This window comes from Meriones unguiculatus, chromosome 21 (genome assembly GCF_030254825.1).
Source record: "Meriones unguiculatus strain TT.TT164.6M chromosome 21, Bangor_MerUng_6.1, whole genome shotgun sequence".
Classification (NCBI taxonomy): Eukaryota; Metazoa; Chordata; class Mammalia; order Rodentia; family Muridae; genus Meriones; species Meriones unguiculatus.
The window spans coordinates 36192201-36212240 of record NC_083368.1 but is presented as its reverse complement, the minus strand read 5'-3'; the positions used below and the strand labels follow the sequence as shown (position 1 = coordinate 36212240).

General features: G+C 40.1%; 1 protein-coding gene across 7 annotated transcripts in view; it reads right to left on the bottom strand.

Moving 5' to 3' along the window:
* Positions 1-20040, bottom strand: part of Dync1i1 (dynein cytoplasmic 1 intermediate chain 1) — a 285397-nt gene that overhangs the window by 223700 nt on the left and 41657 nt on the right. For 2 of the 7 annotated variants that reach the window (XM_060374069.1, XM_060374068.1), the window contains exons 4-5: positions 19875-20016; positions 5432-5491 (exon numbers count right to left, since the gene is read on the bottom strand). In XM_060374069.1, the coding sequence (XP_060230052.1) occupies positions 5432-5491; positions 19875-20016 (202 nt within the window). The remainder of the gene's footprint in view (positions 1-5431; positions 5492-19874; positions 20017-20040) is intronic. The other 5 variants (XM_060374072.1, XM_060374070.1, XM_060374071.1 and 2 more) reach the window with 5 other exon arrangements.

Sequence of the window (20040 nt, the reverse complement as noted above, 5' to 3'; positions counted from 1 at the left end):
GTTGTTGTTGTTTTTACCACTAGTGGGGAACTTTACTTGTTCCTTATGTCTTGTCATTTTACTTCTCCCAGAATTTTTAACTTGCTTACTCTATTACAGTAGTAATCTAAAAAAGAAAAGTGTTTTAGTACATCAGTCTGGCTAAAACAAACAACAAACAGGCTAAATTTTTTTCTCACTTTATTGGTAAATTTCTTGGACTTTTCTTTTTCTTTCCATATCACCTTCTAGATTTTTCTCTGTTTCTAGTTGATTTGTGGATCACATAGTTAACATGCAAATCTAGAACTTGGCACAAACTACTTCTGCTGTGGTTCAAGATGGAATCATAGGGACCAGATATGTCATTCTAGCTGAAAAAATAACAAGTAGCTGTTTGAATAACAGAAAACTTTACAAGATGGAAAAAAAAGAGTGACACATAAAAGAGAGAAAATAAGATGAGGCCCATATTTCCCTGTCTGTTGTCCCCAGAGCATCTCCAGGCCGTGGACACAGAAGCAAACCCAGGTGGCAGGCAGTGTATGTGCCACACAGAAGAAGCTGGTAAAATCAGGCAGTTAGAACTGGTAGTCATCTACAGTCTATCAGAAAACTACCATATCATTGAAGAGTGGATTTAAAAAAAAAAAAGTGTTCTTTGTTATAAAGCGGTAAAGAATGTGGGCATGCCCTAGTGCCTGTGACAGGGTAGCACTTGTGAGCTCAGCAAGTATCTGTAAATGCAAAATATTTAGTGCTTGTATGCCTGTAGTAAGAGTATAGAAGAAAGAAACGAGTCAAAGATGGAATTGTTAATCAAGAAGGTAACAGAACTTAAAGACTCGGAAAAATCAAGGCATAGCCATGTTAAAGGGACTGAGAATGCTTGTCCTAGAAAGACCAGGAGCAGACAGTAATTGCTTCCAACAAGGAGACTAGCTACTGACCTGAGCAGGAGTCAGGACTGTTGTCTAAGTACCCAGAAGACTGCATTTTAAACATCCCACATTGCCCAAGTTCAAGACCAAGGGAAGAATTACCTGATGGGATGGTTGGTGACAGTTCTGGGTATTCTCTAGGGATTAGAATATCTCTTCTTAAGCATTGTTTTAGCCAAGCGGGGGGAGAGGGGGCAAAGTTCAGTCATGAAGCCACCGGTCTCTTGCTCTTAAGATGTCAGGGACTGAATATGGTGTTTTAAATCCCAATAGTTGTCTTGGGAGGGTCATATTGCTTTCCTCTCATCATCAACAAACAGAGACCACAAATGTGCTGAGACACTGAAAGCCCAAGGAACAGAGCCTCCGTGTGTGTGTGTGTGTGTGTGTGTGTGTGTGTGTGTGTGTGTGTGAATATTATATAATCTACCTGGGAAACTGTTACAGAGCACAGACCACAGCAGCCCCTGCAGCAGTCAAAGTAGATTTCAGGGGCTGGGAAGAAGCTTAGTGGGTAAAAGTGCTCAGCACTCAAGTGTGAGGATTGGAGTTCAAATCTGCAGAGACCAGGTAAGATCTGGCGGCTAACCCAAAGCTTAAAAAGTAGAGTTTGAGAGGAAGTGGAGAGCCTCAGCGTGTGGAACACACCATGTGCTGTTATTTTATACCCAGCTTGGATGAAAACTTTTACTCCCTGCTTGGCCCAGGTGATAGGATGCTACTTTCCATTCCTGAGGGAAATCGAGGAAGACACGATGATTTGGGGACAATTTTCCCTTAACATATACAAACATTCAAACACATCAGGTAAGGAAGAGAATATTAGAGTGCACTTGTGTGCTTAAGGCGAACCAGGAACAACTTAGAAGAGCAGAGCCCTGGGCTTAAGATGCAATAATTGTTGGTATCAGACTACTCATTGCTTCTTCCTAAAATTTCCCATTAACTAGATTTGAAGATGACACGCCATGCTAAAAATACTTTTCCTGAAGTGTAGGTCAAGGCTTCTTTGATAATAGAAATTCTCATCACCAAATCATCTCTGCTGATGTGGTCAAAATCAGGTGTGATAAAACACCGACTGCATTAGAATAAAAGTTTATTAATTATATAAAAGTTTAATAGAATTAATCCTGCCAGCCTCTGTATGTTTTTTTATGATGTAAATGGTTCTAGAAGCAACTCAGGAGAAACATGTAATTTGAAAAAATAATAAATGACACTACATACAAAAAAAAATCTCTTCAGCTCATTTCGCACTGCTAAGCCTCAAGGCAAGTCCAGATTCATACAGGAGAATTGTGTAGAACACCATACAAATCCTGTCTTGGTAGCAGGAACTCTCCAGCCTTGGTTGAGGGCTGCGAGAACTAGCCTAAAAATATGTGTAGAGACATCTGGGTGCCCTGACCCATGCTGTAATCTCAGAAAGCTGTGGCCAAGGTGGGAGGACCAGAAATTGTAGGTTAAAACACACACACACACACACACACACACACACACACACACACACACAGGCAAGGAAGCCAACAAGTGAACGGTGACATGGGATCATTGGAGCAGTTTGAAGAAGAGATTACACTGGACGTGGCTGTGGTTGTCCTTTGGACGGAGCTTAGGGGCCATTGTCTCCTGTAGATATTCAGCCTTTGTGGAGATGGACTGAGCCTATGGCCGGGGACTGAGGCTGGGTAAGGAGAAAACCGTCCTGAATCAAAGAAAAGCTCCCAAATAAATAAGTAACCCAGAAGTAAGGCCCACAAGGATGAAGCTGTTTTTAAATAAACTAAATAGATGTTTTAATAAGTATTTGTTGAAAAAATTCATAATTTAGACAGCAGAGTTATAAGTAATCAATCGATTTACGTGAAAAAGTACTTAGTGTGTGTGCATGTGTGTGTATGTGTGTACATGTGTGCCTGCGTGTCTTTCCGAGCTACATTCATAAGCTCAGGGAAGGCAGAAGAGGGCATCAGATCTCCTGGAACTAGAGTTACAGATGATTGTGAGCGATACACATCTTAGATGGTAAGAATCTCGATGAAGAGATAGACATTTTAAAAAGGGCCCAACTATATACCACAGAACTGAAAGACACATTCTGAACTGAAAAGCTGTTGTCCTGATCAAATAGAAATTGTTAGTGAATTTGAAGACAGTTCACTGAAAAAAAAAAATAGCCACAAAGGAGAATGAGAAAGAGAAGGGGGCGGGAGGAGGAGGAGAAAGAAGAGGAGGAGACACCTCCTCTGTAGATATACAGGTTTAAAAAAAAAAATAAAGAACATTAGAAAAAAAAATGTTAACTGTGTGGATGAACAGCACTTTTGTCACCTAAGTCTATATTTAAAAAAAATCAGTGGCTGAATAAAAGGCCAAATGTATGATGTACTTTATAACACATATAAAAGCAAAACTTCCAGTAAGAATAGCACAGAGATCAAGAGGAGCGAGACAGGCGAAGAAGTAGTTTCTGTTTCCACGTTAATAAGTCAGCACAAACAGATGCAAATTAAATAAAAAAATAAGTAGGTGGAATGAAATATTCGAATCTGAGCACAGGTTGAAGACACTTTTGGGGGTGACAACTGTTTGCTTTCCTGGTGGCACTGACAGTTTGATGAGCATGTATGCATGACAATCATCAATTTAAATAGCTCGGCTATAGCATTTTCTGTCAGTTGTATTTCAGGTACAGCTCTTAAGTGAAGACACAGAGAAAATTACAGACTAGGGTCAATCTCGTGCCAACCTTAAGGTGAGGAAATGAAACTGTCTCAAGAAAAAATTCTTGTTGCCTCTGGAGCATTTCACAAACTATTGTATGTACCCTCAATATAAGACCTGCCAAAAAAGGGAAGCTGTCAAGGTGCAATATTCGAAATTGTAACCTGGCTAAAATAAACTCTCTCAGCTATTCTCCGATAATTCCTTCCAAACTTTCTAAGTCCCTGTCAATGCACAGTCCCACATCTCTTTGTCCCTGTCACTCACTGACTCACTGACACAGAGGTTGGGGCAGTAGAGGAGAGAGCACTAAAATGCCTTTTGCCCAGGATGCTTTAATTTGCATGCTGAGTTTCCTCCTGGAAAGCAGATGGAGGTATGGAAATCCCTAGCTACTCCGTACCAGCGCATACAACTTAGCAATACAGCAGCCCATCAGGTCAGCTTAAAGGTGTACAGTGACCTTTGCCAGCTCCTCTCTGCTTATTTCTCTTTAAAAATGCTATGCCATGCTGAAACAGTGCAAGCTGTAACTTAGTTTATACTTATTGCTTCTCTGCTCTACATAGTCACATTTCCTCGTTAACTTTTTAATTTGAAATAGATAGTAGGTGGTCTAATGAAAGAGCCCCAAACTTAGTAATCTTAAATTTAAAAAAAAAATGTATTCCCAAACTTATTATTTACTTTTTAAAAGAAATTTGCAGCTGTCTTCTGAAGTGTGCTAGTTAGCTAAGGTGTTACAGTCCTCGGTTTTGCATCACCATGAGTCAGTTACAAACTTCTGCATACACAAGGGCCACATACACCTGAACTACACAGTAGCTGCTGAACTAGACGGAAATCCAGAGCCACAGGCCCAGGAAGCTGAACAATTCAGGCTAAATAATAAATAAACAGATGTCCAGGGAGAATTTTTTTTTTTAAGAAAAAAAAAATGCTGTTATAAAATGTTGAGGTATTTATTTTGGAAGTACCCAGTCTTATATTGGTAAATGCCATCATGTCAGCCATGACAGTCTTTCTCAATTTCTGTATAGATATTCCTACTAAGCTGGAAAAAGTACACACTCAGTTCTTCTGAGCTGGGGAATGAGTTGTGAGAACATACCATGGAAATATCTCATGTGTGACTATAGTTAACTCCAATCTTCGAAGGGAAAACAAAAGCTAAAGCCTGTGTGTTTTATTCTTTTCAACTCGGAAGCTACCTCCATTCAACCTCTGAAAGACATCCCTCTGAAAACAATTTTCTTTAGGAGATATTACCCACCACCAAGTGTTTGAAATATTGGATAAATTGGCTTCTTCTTTCACAGAAATGTAGTGATTCATAACTTAACTGGAATTAAGAGTTTACTGCGAATTCCCTAACAAGTGAAAAGGGAGTAACACAAACAAGACACAACATTTGAATACTGATCCCAGACAAGATTGGTTGTTAGTAAGAGGGGAGCATGCTTAGGATGCAGCCACATGGATCTCCAATTCCAGACTTCAGATGTCCCACCTCTATATTTGGTTTTGTAATTTTCTTTGGGATCAGTCATTTTGCATTGGTAGGAATTAAGAATGGGAAGACAAAAGTCATCTTTTTGTGGTGATGTCCACAAAGAAAGACTTTCTCCCAAGCTGTAGGGGGAAAACTAATGAAAGAAAAGGAACTTATCAAATTGGAGGTTTCAGCAAAAGGGAGAAGAAAGCCAGAGCAATAACACTCCAGCACTTTAACACAACCATAGCAAGGAAATCATAGAAGGAGTAACAAAAGAGCAGACATATACCCAAGTTCTGAGTCTGACTGCAGCTGGAGTACTGAGGGGTCTGTGTCCCACTGCAGGGTCCTAATCGTGCAGCACAAAGGAAAAAGAACACAGAGAATTAACAAAGGAGGAGGGCAGCAGAACAAACCAAAGCGTGTCATTCTTCAAGGCGACGGCATACACGGTACACACACAGAACACCCCTCCCCCGCCCCCAGGGTTCATGACAGAAAGAGTCAGCACCCTCCCTTTCCTTTGAGTAGCTGCTTTACATCACAAGCTATGGCTGTTTCCATGGAAGAAAGCCTAGAGCCAATTACTCCAGCACACACCACACACACACACACACACACACACACACACACACTCACACATCTGTACCACAGATTCACTGACTTGAGTATGTGAACTGCTGCGAATTTCCCTGACACCTTGGAGCCCGAACACATCTTGGAGCTCTAAGCTCTTCCAGGGAGTGAAGAGAAGTAAATACAGATGGACAAGGTAGTAGCATCTGGAGAAGTCAGACTAAATGGAGCGTGGCTGCAGGGTCTGGGGAACAGTTGGCTTCCTCAGGGTAGCTACTACAAATATAGTGCCACTACATTTTAGACCAGCGAGTTATCGTTTTCCATATAGATTGTACAAAAATGCTCTCCAGAGTTAACACTTGTCTCTGAGGTGCCAGGGATGAATCACGTCTTACATCTTCTATGTGTTTCATAACACATAACACAAAATGTCAGTAATTGTGAGGGCATCCACTTCCCCTTCTATTAATAAGAGGGGGTGACCATTCCATCATAAACAGAGTATACACAGAAACATTCCTCTATATCTTTCAGCAAAGAATCTCTCCCAGTGAACCAGGCATGAGATTTTCTGAGACAACCGATGACACTTGGTCTTTGCCGCTGGGCATATGTGTTTCAAATCTGGCCTGAGTTACCAGCTGGATGACATTGGGTGCAATTCAAGCTCTCAGCCCCCATACTCATACCTCTTCGCTTACTACAAATTTAGACTTCAAAGCAATGGCCTTGGCATCTCCAGAGAGATCATTGAAAATACAGGCACTCTGGCCTTACCTCAGTCTTCCCGGCTCCACACCACAGCTTCACAGTGTTCCCAGGTCACCATGAACATGTTAAAGTTTGAGAACTCCCGCTGGCTTTCCTTATCATAAAGACTCCCTGACTGAAAAGGCTGTGCGTGCTGTGCTTGTGGTACCTTCTGGACTCATTTGTCGTCTCTCTCCCCCTCTCTTACTTTAGGATAAGCTGTATCCACTTCTTCTACTAGCTATCTGCAGGGCCTGAGAACTCGATTCTGAGAACCTTGACCCACATGTTCCTTCCTCAGAGATTCTTCCATTTCTCTACATGATCTTAAATGGCACTTTTTCTGTTTCTCTCCTTTCTTTCTTTATCCTGCTTTCCCTTCTTTATAGTACTCATACTTTCCTGAGATTTCATTCTATATCCCTTTTTTCATTACTGATATTGTTTGGTTCTGGACTTGGGGGTCAGCATGGCAGAGGCAACCACATCTCCGGCTTACAGAATGCACTTAGAACTGCACTTGTCATAGGTGCTAAGAGAGTGGAATGTTTGTTGAACGACGGAATGCACGAGTCTTTCTCCAGTCGTCTGCATGGATTAGCAGCAAGTCTACATAGAAAGCGCAAACAACAATTTGATCACCTGTAACTATGTGTATTACTACTGGTAATTGTTTTTAATCTCCATCCTACTTGCCTGAGAATTTCATCAGCTCCCTACAAAGACAGAAGGACAAACTTGCAGAGATTCCCTGGTTAGCTCTGGCTGTGCTCTTGACCTGAATGTTCTGAAAGATGATCACCGAAGTCCAAAGCGAACACTAACTGGCCACTATTTCTTAGACCAGCAATGCTAAAGATTTGAGGTTCATGCAGATGCCTGATATTTTTGTTAACGAGCCAATTCTGGCCTAACAGAGCTTCAGTGCCACGGGGTTTTACAGTTTCGACGAGTTTCAGGAGATCTGAATGTTGCTCGTCTGTGTATCACACAGTTTATCAGGATCTCCACCATAAGGTCTTATTGAAATATGAAACTCAGATTCCCAACTCAGAAATTCTGCTTCAGGAGCTCTGGGGCAGAGTGTGAGAGTTTGAGTATCAAGTTCCCAGGTGGCAAGTGCAAGGCTGACCATAGGACAATCTTCTGAGGATGACTTTTTAGTTGTCAGGAAATAGAAACCATCACTTCTGCTCAGCTGTCCCACCAGAAGCGAAAGCACAGTTTGCTTTAGCCTGGCCACTTCCAGGCCAAAGAACCAGAATGTCTGGGGCAGGACCCAGGCATGAAAATTACTGAAATCCATCCTAATGCTTCTCTCAGGCAGCCAGAAGTAGGAGCCACTGCGCTGGAACCATTCTCTGCTCAAGGAAAGTGGCCCTGCCTGTTCTAGATGCCAGTTTCACTTTGGTTCACACAGTAGGTGGGATGGAAGCCATTACAAATGAGTGTAGAGATCTAACTTGAGGGTACTGTTTCTGTTACAGACAGAAGTGCAGCTTCTGGCTCTTGCTGACTGAGAAGCATGTCATGTCAGGGTGGACTCATGTGATAGCCAATGTGCTTTCAAGTTTTGTTTTGTTTGGGATGGCCTTTCTTGGAATCTTCTACTCCTCTATGCATGAGAACAAGGCAGCTGAAAGAGCTCTATCTGTTCTGTTGTCTATTGAACAGATCACACGGACCTGCTACACCCCTAGGAACACTACCAGCCTCTGGATTTCTACCAGAATCATCTACTTAGGAAGTAAAGATCCCGTTGGATGTTTGCATTTAAAAATATTTATCATATTTTTAACTATGTACGTCTGTGTGAGTGTGTGCATTTATGAACACAGATAGCCTTGAAGGCCAGAAGAAGGTATTGGATCCTCTGGAGCTGAAGTTACAGGCGGTTGTGAGCTGTGCAACATGGGTGCTGAGAACCAAACTCAGGTCCTCTGTACAAGTAACTGCTTAGTTGTCTCTCCAGCCCCTGGTGTTTGCAGTTTTAACCAAAGTATTGGAGGTGATATACACAAATAAATGTGTGACAGCCCTGCCCCACTCCACCAAACACTGTATTTGGGAAGAGAAATCCCAGTTATCAGGAGCAGAAAGCTGTAGGGTAAGGAGGAAAGCCAAGGACATTACCACACATGCTACTTTTTCTTTTCATATTTTCCATTATGGTCTGTGAAGTTTTTATTACTGAGAGTATACTTTCATTTTTTTAGTTAAAAACCCAAAGTCAGTTCCTTAGGTAGGCAAACATTGATTTCTGTTTTTAAGGATGGATGAGGACCCTGTATTAAATGTTCACCAAATTCTCTTCGTGCAGACTTCCAGAGAACCTACAGTGCACGAGGCAGCGTCTTAGGAAGGCTACATTTGGACCTTAAGGTGAGAGTGTTGGGCTCTGAGAAAGGCTTTGGCTACATCAGGCAACTCTCCTGTATCCAACACCAGAGGGAGCAAGTCTAAAGCCTTTCTGTAGAAGAACATCAGGAGACTAAATTTTGACTTGTTATCCTCCTCAGGGGATATTTTATCGAGCCAATTGACATAAATATTACTTTATAACCTTATCAGGTTACTCTATTATTGAAAGTAAAATGGTAGTTCAGCCTATAGCTTCCTGGAGGGTTTGGAACATTTAAAGAAATTTATTCATAGAAATAAAAGTAGTATTAAAATTGTAAGTTAAATACATAAAATATTATCATACCTTTTCCATGGAGAAGTTACCACATTTACTATAACATTAGTCTCATGTTTCAGTTTTTTGGAGATGGTTCATTTAATGATGAGGACATTGATTTACTTATTTGAGAACCATCTCTTGAGGTCCTAATGTATAGAATACTGTGATAAAGGGGTAAAACCCTTTAAGCAAACCACTGTTCTCTGTGTGGTGATAGAATGTACACAAATGGCTTCATAGGACATAGTAGAAAGCAGAACATGATATACCAATGGCATCATATGTGTGCAGAGGACCACAGGAATAAGGGAAGTTAGATATATGGGTATCCATACTTAATTATATACTGATAACATACACTAAGAAGAAAACAATTCCCAATCAGTTGTATAGGGTTTGGCACATTTTAAATTTTCTATTAATATTAGGTAATAACTAAGTAAATGTCATTAAATGGATAAAAATAACAGCAGTTATAAGTTCCCTTCCCCAAATGATTTCTCTGTATGTCTGGTCAGGCTGTGGGCTGGGCCACCTCTATCCTTTGGGAACCAGGGCAGGAAACACTCTGTCTCCATGGAGACCAGAGATCCTACTGGACGTGGCCCTTGAATGATAGGATAGGATTTGAGCATACGCTCAATGTTGTCAGTGCCTGTTTTGTTAGACAAGGTCACTGAGTTATTCTATAAGGCCCTGGAGACTTTATCTGCCAACTAAACAATTTATCATGGGAACAGTAACTTCTAGGTCAAGTGACCATACAAAGCCAACTGTCTTCTTTGTATTGAATACAAGCTTCCTTTGAAGCCAGGTGGCCAGCAGAGAGTTTGAATTTAGCAGAAAGGAAGTTGGATGGTTAAACATTATAGCCTTCCCTGGCCTTTCTCCAAAATGTCTTCATCCGTCCCTAAGAACATAGATAACCTCCACTGCTGCTCACAACCATCCCATAGCTCTGTCTTCTCTAAGTTGTAGGCAGACCATCATTATACCTCTCCCTCCGTCCCTCTTCCCTCCTTCCATCCCTCCCTCACTTAAAAGCCTACCATGTACCAAATCTCTAACTCCTGATAAGATTCCTTCTTCAATGGTCACTTGCTCACTTTCTGCTTATCAGAGACACATTAAAAAGTTGGAAAACAATCATAATCCTTGAAGTACATCTTAAGTTGGGAAGACTCGCTGTCCCATGCTGGTTCGCATATGCATGGTCCTCTGGGGAGAAATTCCTTCCTGTTCAGTTCTTATCAAGTATGGTGTTGTCTCTGCTTTTTTCATCTTTATTAAACAGCGGGGTTGAGAGCTCTAAAATTTCCCCTCTAAAGCCATGTTTACTCTTATCCTTTCTGAGTTTTGGCTAATAAGAAAATGTCCAATAAGCAAGCATTTGAAAAACAGTAGCTAAGAACTGTCCTGTTTGTGATGTTAACACCTAGCACAGCTGAGCCACTGTCACACTGCTATTGACATTTAAATCAGTATAGTTTTTAAAGCAGTATGCTAACAGGCACCAAGAGCCATAATTGAATTACCCCCCTGGACAGGTTTTATTTTTCAAAACTTGATCTGTAAGTAAAACAGCATCAGAAAAAAAAAATAGTATCAGAAAAATAAAAGAAGGTGATGATGTTGAAGATAATGTCAACGATCACAAAGACAGTTTCTGTCTCATGAAATCCCATGCTCAACTTCTGTCCCTCATCCTTGAGGGCTTCTCTTTTCATCTCATATTGAAAAGCGCCGCCTAATCAGGATCATCCCCTCTCTTTTTACTTCTCTGTCTTACCTTAGGCCACTGTCATTGCATGACACCCACATCCTCATCACCATTGACCTCCAAATTCCACCTTTTCAAATGTGCTTTGGAAGTATCTGTTGGCAAATCTGCCCTTCTGTATCTCCTCTGTCTTTCTGTTCTTTATTTACTCCCACAACCCTAACTTAGACCTTTGGCTCTTCTCTGCCTGATCAGTAGTTTCCAACTGTGTGGTCAGAACTTGAATATATTCTAAAAATGCTGCATCCCAGGGCTTATCTCAGACCTGTGCCCTAGGTTAAAATTTAGAAAGCTACTAGGTGAATTGAGTGACAAGGAGCAGGTGTAGGAACTAGTAATCTGAACTAGTTTCCTAAAGCCTGACACTTACGTTCTGTTTAATCCATGATCTACATCTTATCTATCTGAATGTCTCCCTCAAGCTCAACAATTCCAAAACATGTGCATTCCAGAAGGCTCAGCTCAAAATATGTTTGTCTATAATAACACAATGCTCAGAAACAATTTGTGTCTCTATGAGAAGTGAGTACCTTGGCTGCTTACTAAATGATTCTCTTGGTAAGTATACAATTAGGCTAACTTTAGTTGTAACCCTTTTAATCATCAAGTTATACAGCAGGACAAAAACACTCATGCTCTGAGCCCAGAAACTGGACTTCTGTCTTATTCCTTAAGGCAACCCTCACCTTGTTCTTTAGTTCCTATAACAATGGCCAGACCTTTCTCTTAAGTAGCATCCATCTTCAGTCAACTTGCACAGTATGCCTCTGGACCACAGCTGCCTTGCTTTTAGTTGTGTCTTCATCTTTACACCTCCATCCATCCTCTACCAATATCATCCAGATTTATGTATGCTTGATACACACACACATACATACACATGCACACGCAAACACACACCCACAAATAAATATTTTCCAAGTATCTTCTACATCACTATGGACAGTAACAATGAGTTAAAATAACCTCTGCCAATCATAATATTATACATCTCTTAATTTAGAATTTTAGAATAACACTATACACCATTATTATGCATCTTTATAAGTATATATATTTGAGAGCTATAAATTACAATACCTCCTTAGGTGGCTTCAGTAAATCTATTAGATGGAGGCTCTAAGAAAGAATTAATTTTGTGTTTCCTGAAGGCCTGGCATGGTGTCTTAGAGTCCACAAAGTGTCAACTACTCATTGACAGAAGTGATGAATGAATGAGTCAATGAATGCTTATACCTGTCTTTCTTGTAGATGGGTGTGAAGTATGATGGCAAGCTTGTTTTAGATGAATACTTTATATTCTTATCATTAAAGAATAAAAGAATAAATCAGAGCATGTCTTCCTCACTTTTAAAATACCCACCAAAGCATTTATGAGTAATTCAATGTATTTTGTCTTTTATTTTTGTCTTTATTACCATATTTTTTCATCATGACATTTTCATATATATAACGCATTTTGGTCTTATTTACCCCCACTTACCCTCTCTTGTTCTCCTCCAATTCCTGATGACACCTTCCTCTTCACAGCTAGTCACCCCTCTACTTTCTCCTCTCTCTGTGTCTCCATCTGTCTGTCTGTCTGTCTCTCTATCTCTGTATGTGTGTGTGTGTGTGTGTGTGTGTGTGTGTGTGTGTGTGTGTATGACCCAGTAGGTTAAATTATTCAATCATATGTGTCCTGATGAAAGAATATGCTCTCAGAAGACATCTCACTTCCACACTGAAGAAGAAAACCCTGTCTATGCTGCCATTTTGTGCTGAGGATCAAAAGAAGTCCTCATCTTCTTGGCCCTAAGCAATTTTCATGAATACCTGCATATGGAGCCCAGGTTTTTATTTACTTCCTATTCTCTCTAAGATGTAGAAACAGGTCAAAGGCAAGACAAAGAGTCCTCCCATGTAACAACATTGTTCTGAACTACATGTCTTCGCTAGCTCCAAATCAGACAAGGAAAAGCAAAATGTATAGTGGCTAGCATAAATCCTTAGTCATGTCTTACCCAGATAACTAATTTTTTTTAATGCCATTAAAAGCAAAACACTAAATAATTAGGGGCATTTAAAAATCCGTCATATTACTCAATCTGTCACATTCATTAAAATGATATCTAGTAAGGATGATATTTAGATAATGAGTTAATGTTTTATTTCCTAGTCCTAATTATTTCCTTACTTGGGAAAAAGAAATGGCAATGATATAGATAAGAATTTTCTTATTTTTATTATTTTCTCAGGAATTATTTCTCTTAGAGACAAAACTGGAGCACTTCCATCAAATTCTTTAGGAAAGTCTCCTTTCCTTACTTTCTGTGTAAAACCCCCTCCCTAGCACATAAGCCCTAATATAAAGCTCCACGGAGGCGACAGGAACCGCTAGAATGTCCATCTGAGCTGGACTCAAATAAAATGAAGAATTTCCATCCTAGCACAAGACCGTGTTCTCTCCAACCTTACACGGAAGCCTGCTGCCAAGCAAGCAGTTTCTCTGGAAGGAGGCACGGCATCCACTGCCAAACCAGATGCTTGATTTGTGAGGAGTGCCATATGAGTGGCTCAGTACACTGCCTGAGGACGGAACCAGAAGAAGTCAAAATCCTAAATGATCAAGCAATGTACTACATAAGGAGGAAAGAAATTCTAGGTCACAATCACAGTTGCCAAAGAGAGTGACTTTGAAAAAGACTTAATTTTATTTTATCTGATCATATGTATGTACGTGTATGTAAGTGCAGGTGCCCTTAGACGCCAGAAGGAGGCAGTAGAGCCCCTGAAACTAGAGTTACAGGTAGTTGTGAGTTACTACTGGAAACTGAACTCAGGTGAGCCATCTCTCACGTCCCAATGACACTGAGTTTTAATCTGCGTTAAGCCAGTGTCTTCAGTTTGATGTTCAATGAACCAGCAGCATCTTGTGGAAGTCTCCTCAGATGGTGATAATGTACGGGTGTTCAAATAAAAACGATTTGATGTTGTTACTCAATTTCTCATAGATTTTAGTTATTTTGTTACTTTTCACCCTTACTGATTCCTTAATACCTTTCCTTTGGCTTCTAATTTGCCGGATTACCGTGACAGATGACAATGTTTTCATCAAAAGTGCTCAAAAGTCCCTAAGTCTTATGTAGCTCCAGAGGGTTCTGGAGAATCTGATTGTGGATAAGAATAAAAGTCCCGGACATACTCTGTTGGGTGTTAAAGCCCTGTAACTTTTCTTTCTCTGAGGCCATGTAGAGAACAAAGCAGTGTCCACATGCCATCAGCACAACTGCCCCAAACCGGTTACTGTGAGGCTCTCTTGTTTGTTCAGGTGAGAGTTCTCTAGGTGGGAGATCAGGGAAGCCCAGATAATGCCCCATATGCAAGTATTACATCAACAGAAAACTTAATTACCATCTCTATGGAAGACTAACATTTTAGAGAAGAAATCTGTCCTTGATTCTGGATGTTAATCTGAAATACACGAGGATCTGGAAGCCAGCCACACCCTGATGCTTCCCTTGAGAACTCTGCTTCTTGCTAAATGCCTCAACAGTCATTTCTCCTCTGGCTGCATTTGGGGTCACCTGGGGAGGACCCCCCAGCTTCTTAAACAAAAAATGTTGATAGATGGGAAGACAGGCATTAATTCCAGGTATTATGGGATTATGTCGTGGGTAACTAGGGAAACTGGAAGAGGATATTGATATTAGAGTAAAGATAAATTGAAATAGAAAAATAAAGATTTTTTTTAAATAAGGATATTTGACTAGAAAAACAAGACATGCTGTATATAAGATGTCACAGATATGATATGAAAGAATGCACAGTGGAGTGTTCATCTTGTTGGTGGGACAATGGTGTTTTTATGTACTTATTTTGTGCATGTTTCATAATTATATTAAACACACAATCAATATTTCAAGTGATTCTTCAAAATGAAATATCTGGTAGGGAACCAGGGAACTGGTTCAGTCAGAAAAGTTCCTGACACATAAACTTGAGGACCAGAGTTCAGGGCCCCAGCATGAAAACCAGGTGTGCTGCATGCCTCTGCAACCAGCGCTTGGGTCGAGTCGCAGACACGGGTGTGATTTCATGTTATTACTAATCCCTGTAGCAAGCATGTTGTATGATCTGGTCGTTACACTTGAGCATGAGGATGTGCATGTGAGTGTGAATGTGAGCATGGAGGCTGGCCAGCCTACAGGCTCACTGAACTCAGGTTCAGTGAGAGGCCTTGTCTCAAGCAACGGGGTGGAGAGCAATGAGGAAGGACACCTCACTTTAACCTCTGGCCTCCAAGCTCACATTCACACCCAGGTGCACATCCTCATGCTCAAGTGTTAACGACCAACAAGAATTTATCCAACCCCCCCCAAAAATATAAATAAATGAAAATTAAAAGTTTTAACAAGATGTTTGGTTGGATTAAATGTCCCTGTTTATTGGAAAATAGAACTTGATGATTAGACCACAGAGGGTCAACAATCAAACGCATAACCCGGCATTCTGCAAGCCATTTATAAAAAGCAAACATCAGAGAGCTTCTTTCTGACTACAGTGGCCATTTTGTTGATGTGCCATAAAAAAACGCTGCTATTATTACAGCAGAAGATCATACAACATGCAATCGCCTTGTGAGGTTTTTATATGTGGAATCATGTTGAAAAGTTCTTTTGTGCAACTGCTGCTTTGGTTGTGTTTTTGAGGCCATTAAGATCCCCCAGCAAAATAGGAGAAGAGAGTACGTATGAACTCCTTTATGAGCCAACCATGAAAATAAAAGGACTCAATATGAGCTGAATGCTGCCATGTACACAAAATCATTTCTGGTTCATAACCTGAAGGAATGTGAGCAAGGCTTGGGTAACTCTAGCAATAAAGACTTTAATCTAGCCTTGACCTGGTGTTCAAATTTTTTACATGATTCCTTGGATGAATATATAAGCATGCTTATCAAATCTGATAATGACATCTACATTCTCCATGAGAAAAACTTAATAACACCATTTTCATTTGAAAAATATCTAAATCAAAATATGAAAACATATATTATTACAATAATAATAATATCTAAAATTCACAATTTCTAGGTCATGCTTCTTCTAAGTTCTTTACCAACATTAATTTGCTACATTTTCAGCATAATCTTCTGGAGCATTTATATTAATTATTTGAGATAATGTAGGATGCATGTATAGTTTATGAAAACTCAGGTAAATCAGCCCAGGACAAAACAAAAACTTCAAAGATGTTCTATATGACCTTGAGGAGATGACCAGTGCTCACAATGTCTCTATGATGACATTGATACAAAAATTGAGGTAATAATTAATTCATCATTTCAGGAACAGTCCTCAAATGCTTGCTTACTACAGGGATTAGTAATAACATGAAATTACAATGTCAAATTCAGTTTCCATTTTCAATGAACTTATTATTTCTCAAGGGAGAAACTCAAATAAACAATTATCATTCTTCAATCTACAAAGTATCTTTTATTCAATTGTAGTGCACAGAGGACATTCAGGTTAATATTTTTTATCATATAGAGAAAACTGCTTATTCTTGAAGCCTAAGAATAGGGGTTTGGATTCTTCTAGCATCCTCTGTGTGGTATAATAACTACATTTCCCTTCTTGATCTTTTTACAGATTAGACTACTCCTGAATTTTTAACCAATAATAATCAATAATATTAGCACCTCTATGTGCTTGTGGTATTCTAGTTGTATAAATTAAGGCTTTTATAAAAACATCTACGTTTTTAAGTAAAATTACCATTTCAAATGCTTCATTAATATAATTAAAATTTGAAATTTTAAGAGCTTGTTCTTTGTCCATTACAATTAACTTAGAAATAGTTGATTATACTAAAAGGAAGGAAAAAAAACCATCACAGATAGAAGTTTTGACTGAGAAGTGGGCTATAAAACCTAAATCAGATATTGTAAAAAAAAAAAAAATTCTAACACTTTAAGTTTTAAAATATTTAATTCATACCAGTATACCTAGAAATTATTTTATATTTTTATTTAAAACATTCATTGCTCTCAAAATGAGTAAAAGGATATTTGGCAAACTTTCTATTTACAATTCAGTATTTTAGTAAGAGACATGAAGCATGCCAATTTTCTTCTGGCTCTCAGAAGACATTTTTAGCTTGAGCTTTAAATGCTGGCAAAGGACTAGCAGAACTTGTGTGCACCTTGAGGCATGAACAGATGTGTTAACTAGATTCTGAAGTCTTTTAAATGATTTTGTATTCTAAACAAACAGGCAAACTTCTGTGATGGGGTTGTCAGCACCTCCCCGGGCTGTGGTCCTGTGAAGTGTTAAAGACAATAGGAACTGTTTTCAAAAATTTCACTTCTCTCCTGAGGAAGAACACATAAGACGGAATCCTAAAATCTGAAATATGATATTCTCCTATATAGCAACATTTGTTTATTTTTTATTAAAGCAAAAACATAAATCTGTCCAGAATCTTACATTCAAAACAAGGGCAAGGTGTCCTAAGAGATTCCTAATTCATTCTTCTCAGACAAACTTCATGCTTGGTTTTTTTGGAAAATGATTTTCTCTCTCCCTCTTTCTCTGCCAGTTTTCTCGCATCCGAGGAAAGTGGCTTTTAGCAGGATTTGCCCTCTGGTTCCTCGCTACCTACTCTTCTCAGAACTTGGCTATAATGAGGTGAAACTTGCTGGAGTTTGACTCTGGCAGGAAGGAACTGCCTCACTCCTTTAAAATGATTCACTGCATTTATACACACACACACACACACACACACACACACACACACACACTCTCATCTTTAAGAAGGTGAAAGAAAGAGAAAGTGGTGTTTTGTGGGGAACACTACTTGCTACTGTCTCCAGAGTGGTGGTGGCTTTTTTTTTTTTTAGCAAGTTTACAAAGAGGCTCATCATCTGTGAAGTCTGTCATAAAATTTCATGCTGCCAACTGCACCCATTGAAGCTGAGCAGAATGACACAGCCTCACCTTTGTACAGAAACAGCCATGTAAGAAGAAGCCAGTGAAGCCCCAAGGAATGTGACCGCACTGTGCCAGCTCTCATATAAACGTTAAATCTTATCCAACTGTGCTGCTATCTTCATCACCCCTCAAAGACCTGCTGGAGCATTCAAAGCAACAGATGAAAGAGATGCATGCTACCCCAAATCACAGGGGCAATTTGCTAAAATAACCAGCTTTGCCCCCACAAAAGCCTTTCATTCTTCTAACATTGAAAGTAGGGCCTACTGCTTCTAGAGGCCTGCCAAAACAGGATGCTCCTGTCTGAACACACGACCAGGCTGGTACCCATGAGGACATGTTGATTATTGTTCATATCTGAAAGAAAATGCAAGTGTGTAGCTCAGGGCAGTTCTGGATGTTTCTTGTTTCTCAGGGTGTTTTCTGTTGGGTGCGTGTATGTGTATTCGTATGTGTATGTGTATATGTGTGAGTGACTGTGGTGTGTGTGTGTGTATTTGTATGTATATGTATTGTGTGTATGTGTATGTATGTGTGTGAGTGTGGTGTGTCTGTTCATATGCATGTGTGTGTATGGGTGTATGTGTGTGTGTGAGTGAATGTGGTGTGTGTGTATTTCTATGTATGTGTATGTATGTGTGTATATGTGTGTGAGAGTGTGTATATGTGTGAGTGTGGTGTGTGTATGTGTATGGGAGTGAACGTATGATGGGTGTGTGCTTGTGTGTGTTGAGCTGGCTTTAAACTCATGACCCCTCTGCCTCACCCTCTCAAGTGTTTGGATTTAAGAATGTGTCTTCCTGCTCTCCTTAGCCACACCTTCCAAATCTAATTGCCCAGGTCTCCATGAAGACAATGTGTACTTCCAGAAGAAAATGCATATGAAAATGGATTGTCTGGAAAATAGAAGTGTAAAATTTTGTAATTCTCTCTAATAAAGAAAGTTGCTTGGACACTTAGAAAGGTCCTCAGGAAGGGAAAGGTTGCAAAGTGCACTGACAGCCCAAAGGCTAATTCGCCATGATTGCAGTGTAGAGGATGGCCATTTATGTGAAGCTTGCTTCAAGTATTTGATCATTTCCCTCCAAATTAGGAATCACAGCTATTGGTCACAGGCTGCCAGCCATAGGTCACAGGCTCATGTCTGTTTCTAGTAAAAGCAATTTCTAGCTTCATGTGAAAAACTGGGAGATGCGCAAAAATTGGGTCCCTGTGGCTACAGGGCTCAAACACCTTGAACAAGGAGGAAGGCTGTTGAACAATGGGGTGCTTGCTGGCTGGGCTACTGGTGCAACAGTCCCCACTGGTGTTCACTCCTATCACCTTCTCAGGGGCACCTGCGTCTGGGAATTCGGGAGAACACTATCAACTTAGGAGAGTTACTGCGACTCTATCATAGGGCCTTTCTCCTCTCCACCCTTTTTCTTCTCAGATAGCCCCTCAGTGGTCAAATTAGAGCATGTCCACATTCTGTCTCAGAAGACAAAGAATGTAATAAAAGGTTAGTAACTGACTCAGTAAGTAACAACAGTGAACTGCTAAAATTCACAACAGAAGCAAAGCTTTGTGGACTGGGTTCTCAAATTTGTCAGCTCTCTTAGATAAGCTAGAGGCTTAAGAGACTAAAAGCAGTATTAGAAACCAGATCAAAGCTGAACCATGAAAAGATGAGTAAATGTTCAATGGAACTTTGCTCCTTCCCTGTTTCTTTCAGGCCCAAGCTAATGGGGATGTTTACAGTCATTAAGGAAGATACAGGGTCCTCAATGAGCCAGCTCAAGGAAGGACAGTATTGTTGTTTTTCAGTAGTCAAAAGAACCACACCGTCCCTAAATATTGCAACCCAGCATGAATTCAGCACGAGTGAGGACACAACAGTTGCATGCACACCCAATGACATTTCAACAGTGTTCTCTTGTGAGATTGACATCCTACCATGGCTTTTTAAGAGGACAACTCTTACCTTGTCAATGGCCCCAGATCGCCCGAGTCTTGGCTTCCAGCTTCACTGGGAGTGCTCACTGATTTCGAAGAGGGAGACATAGGGGTTGGGACTAAATAATGAAAATAACAGGTATCCCATGTTAAAAAATGCAGCGGCTGCACTGGGGAAGAGCAGTGTCAGACAA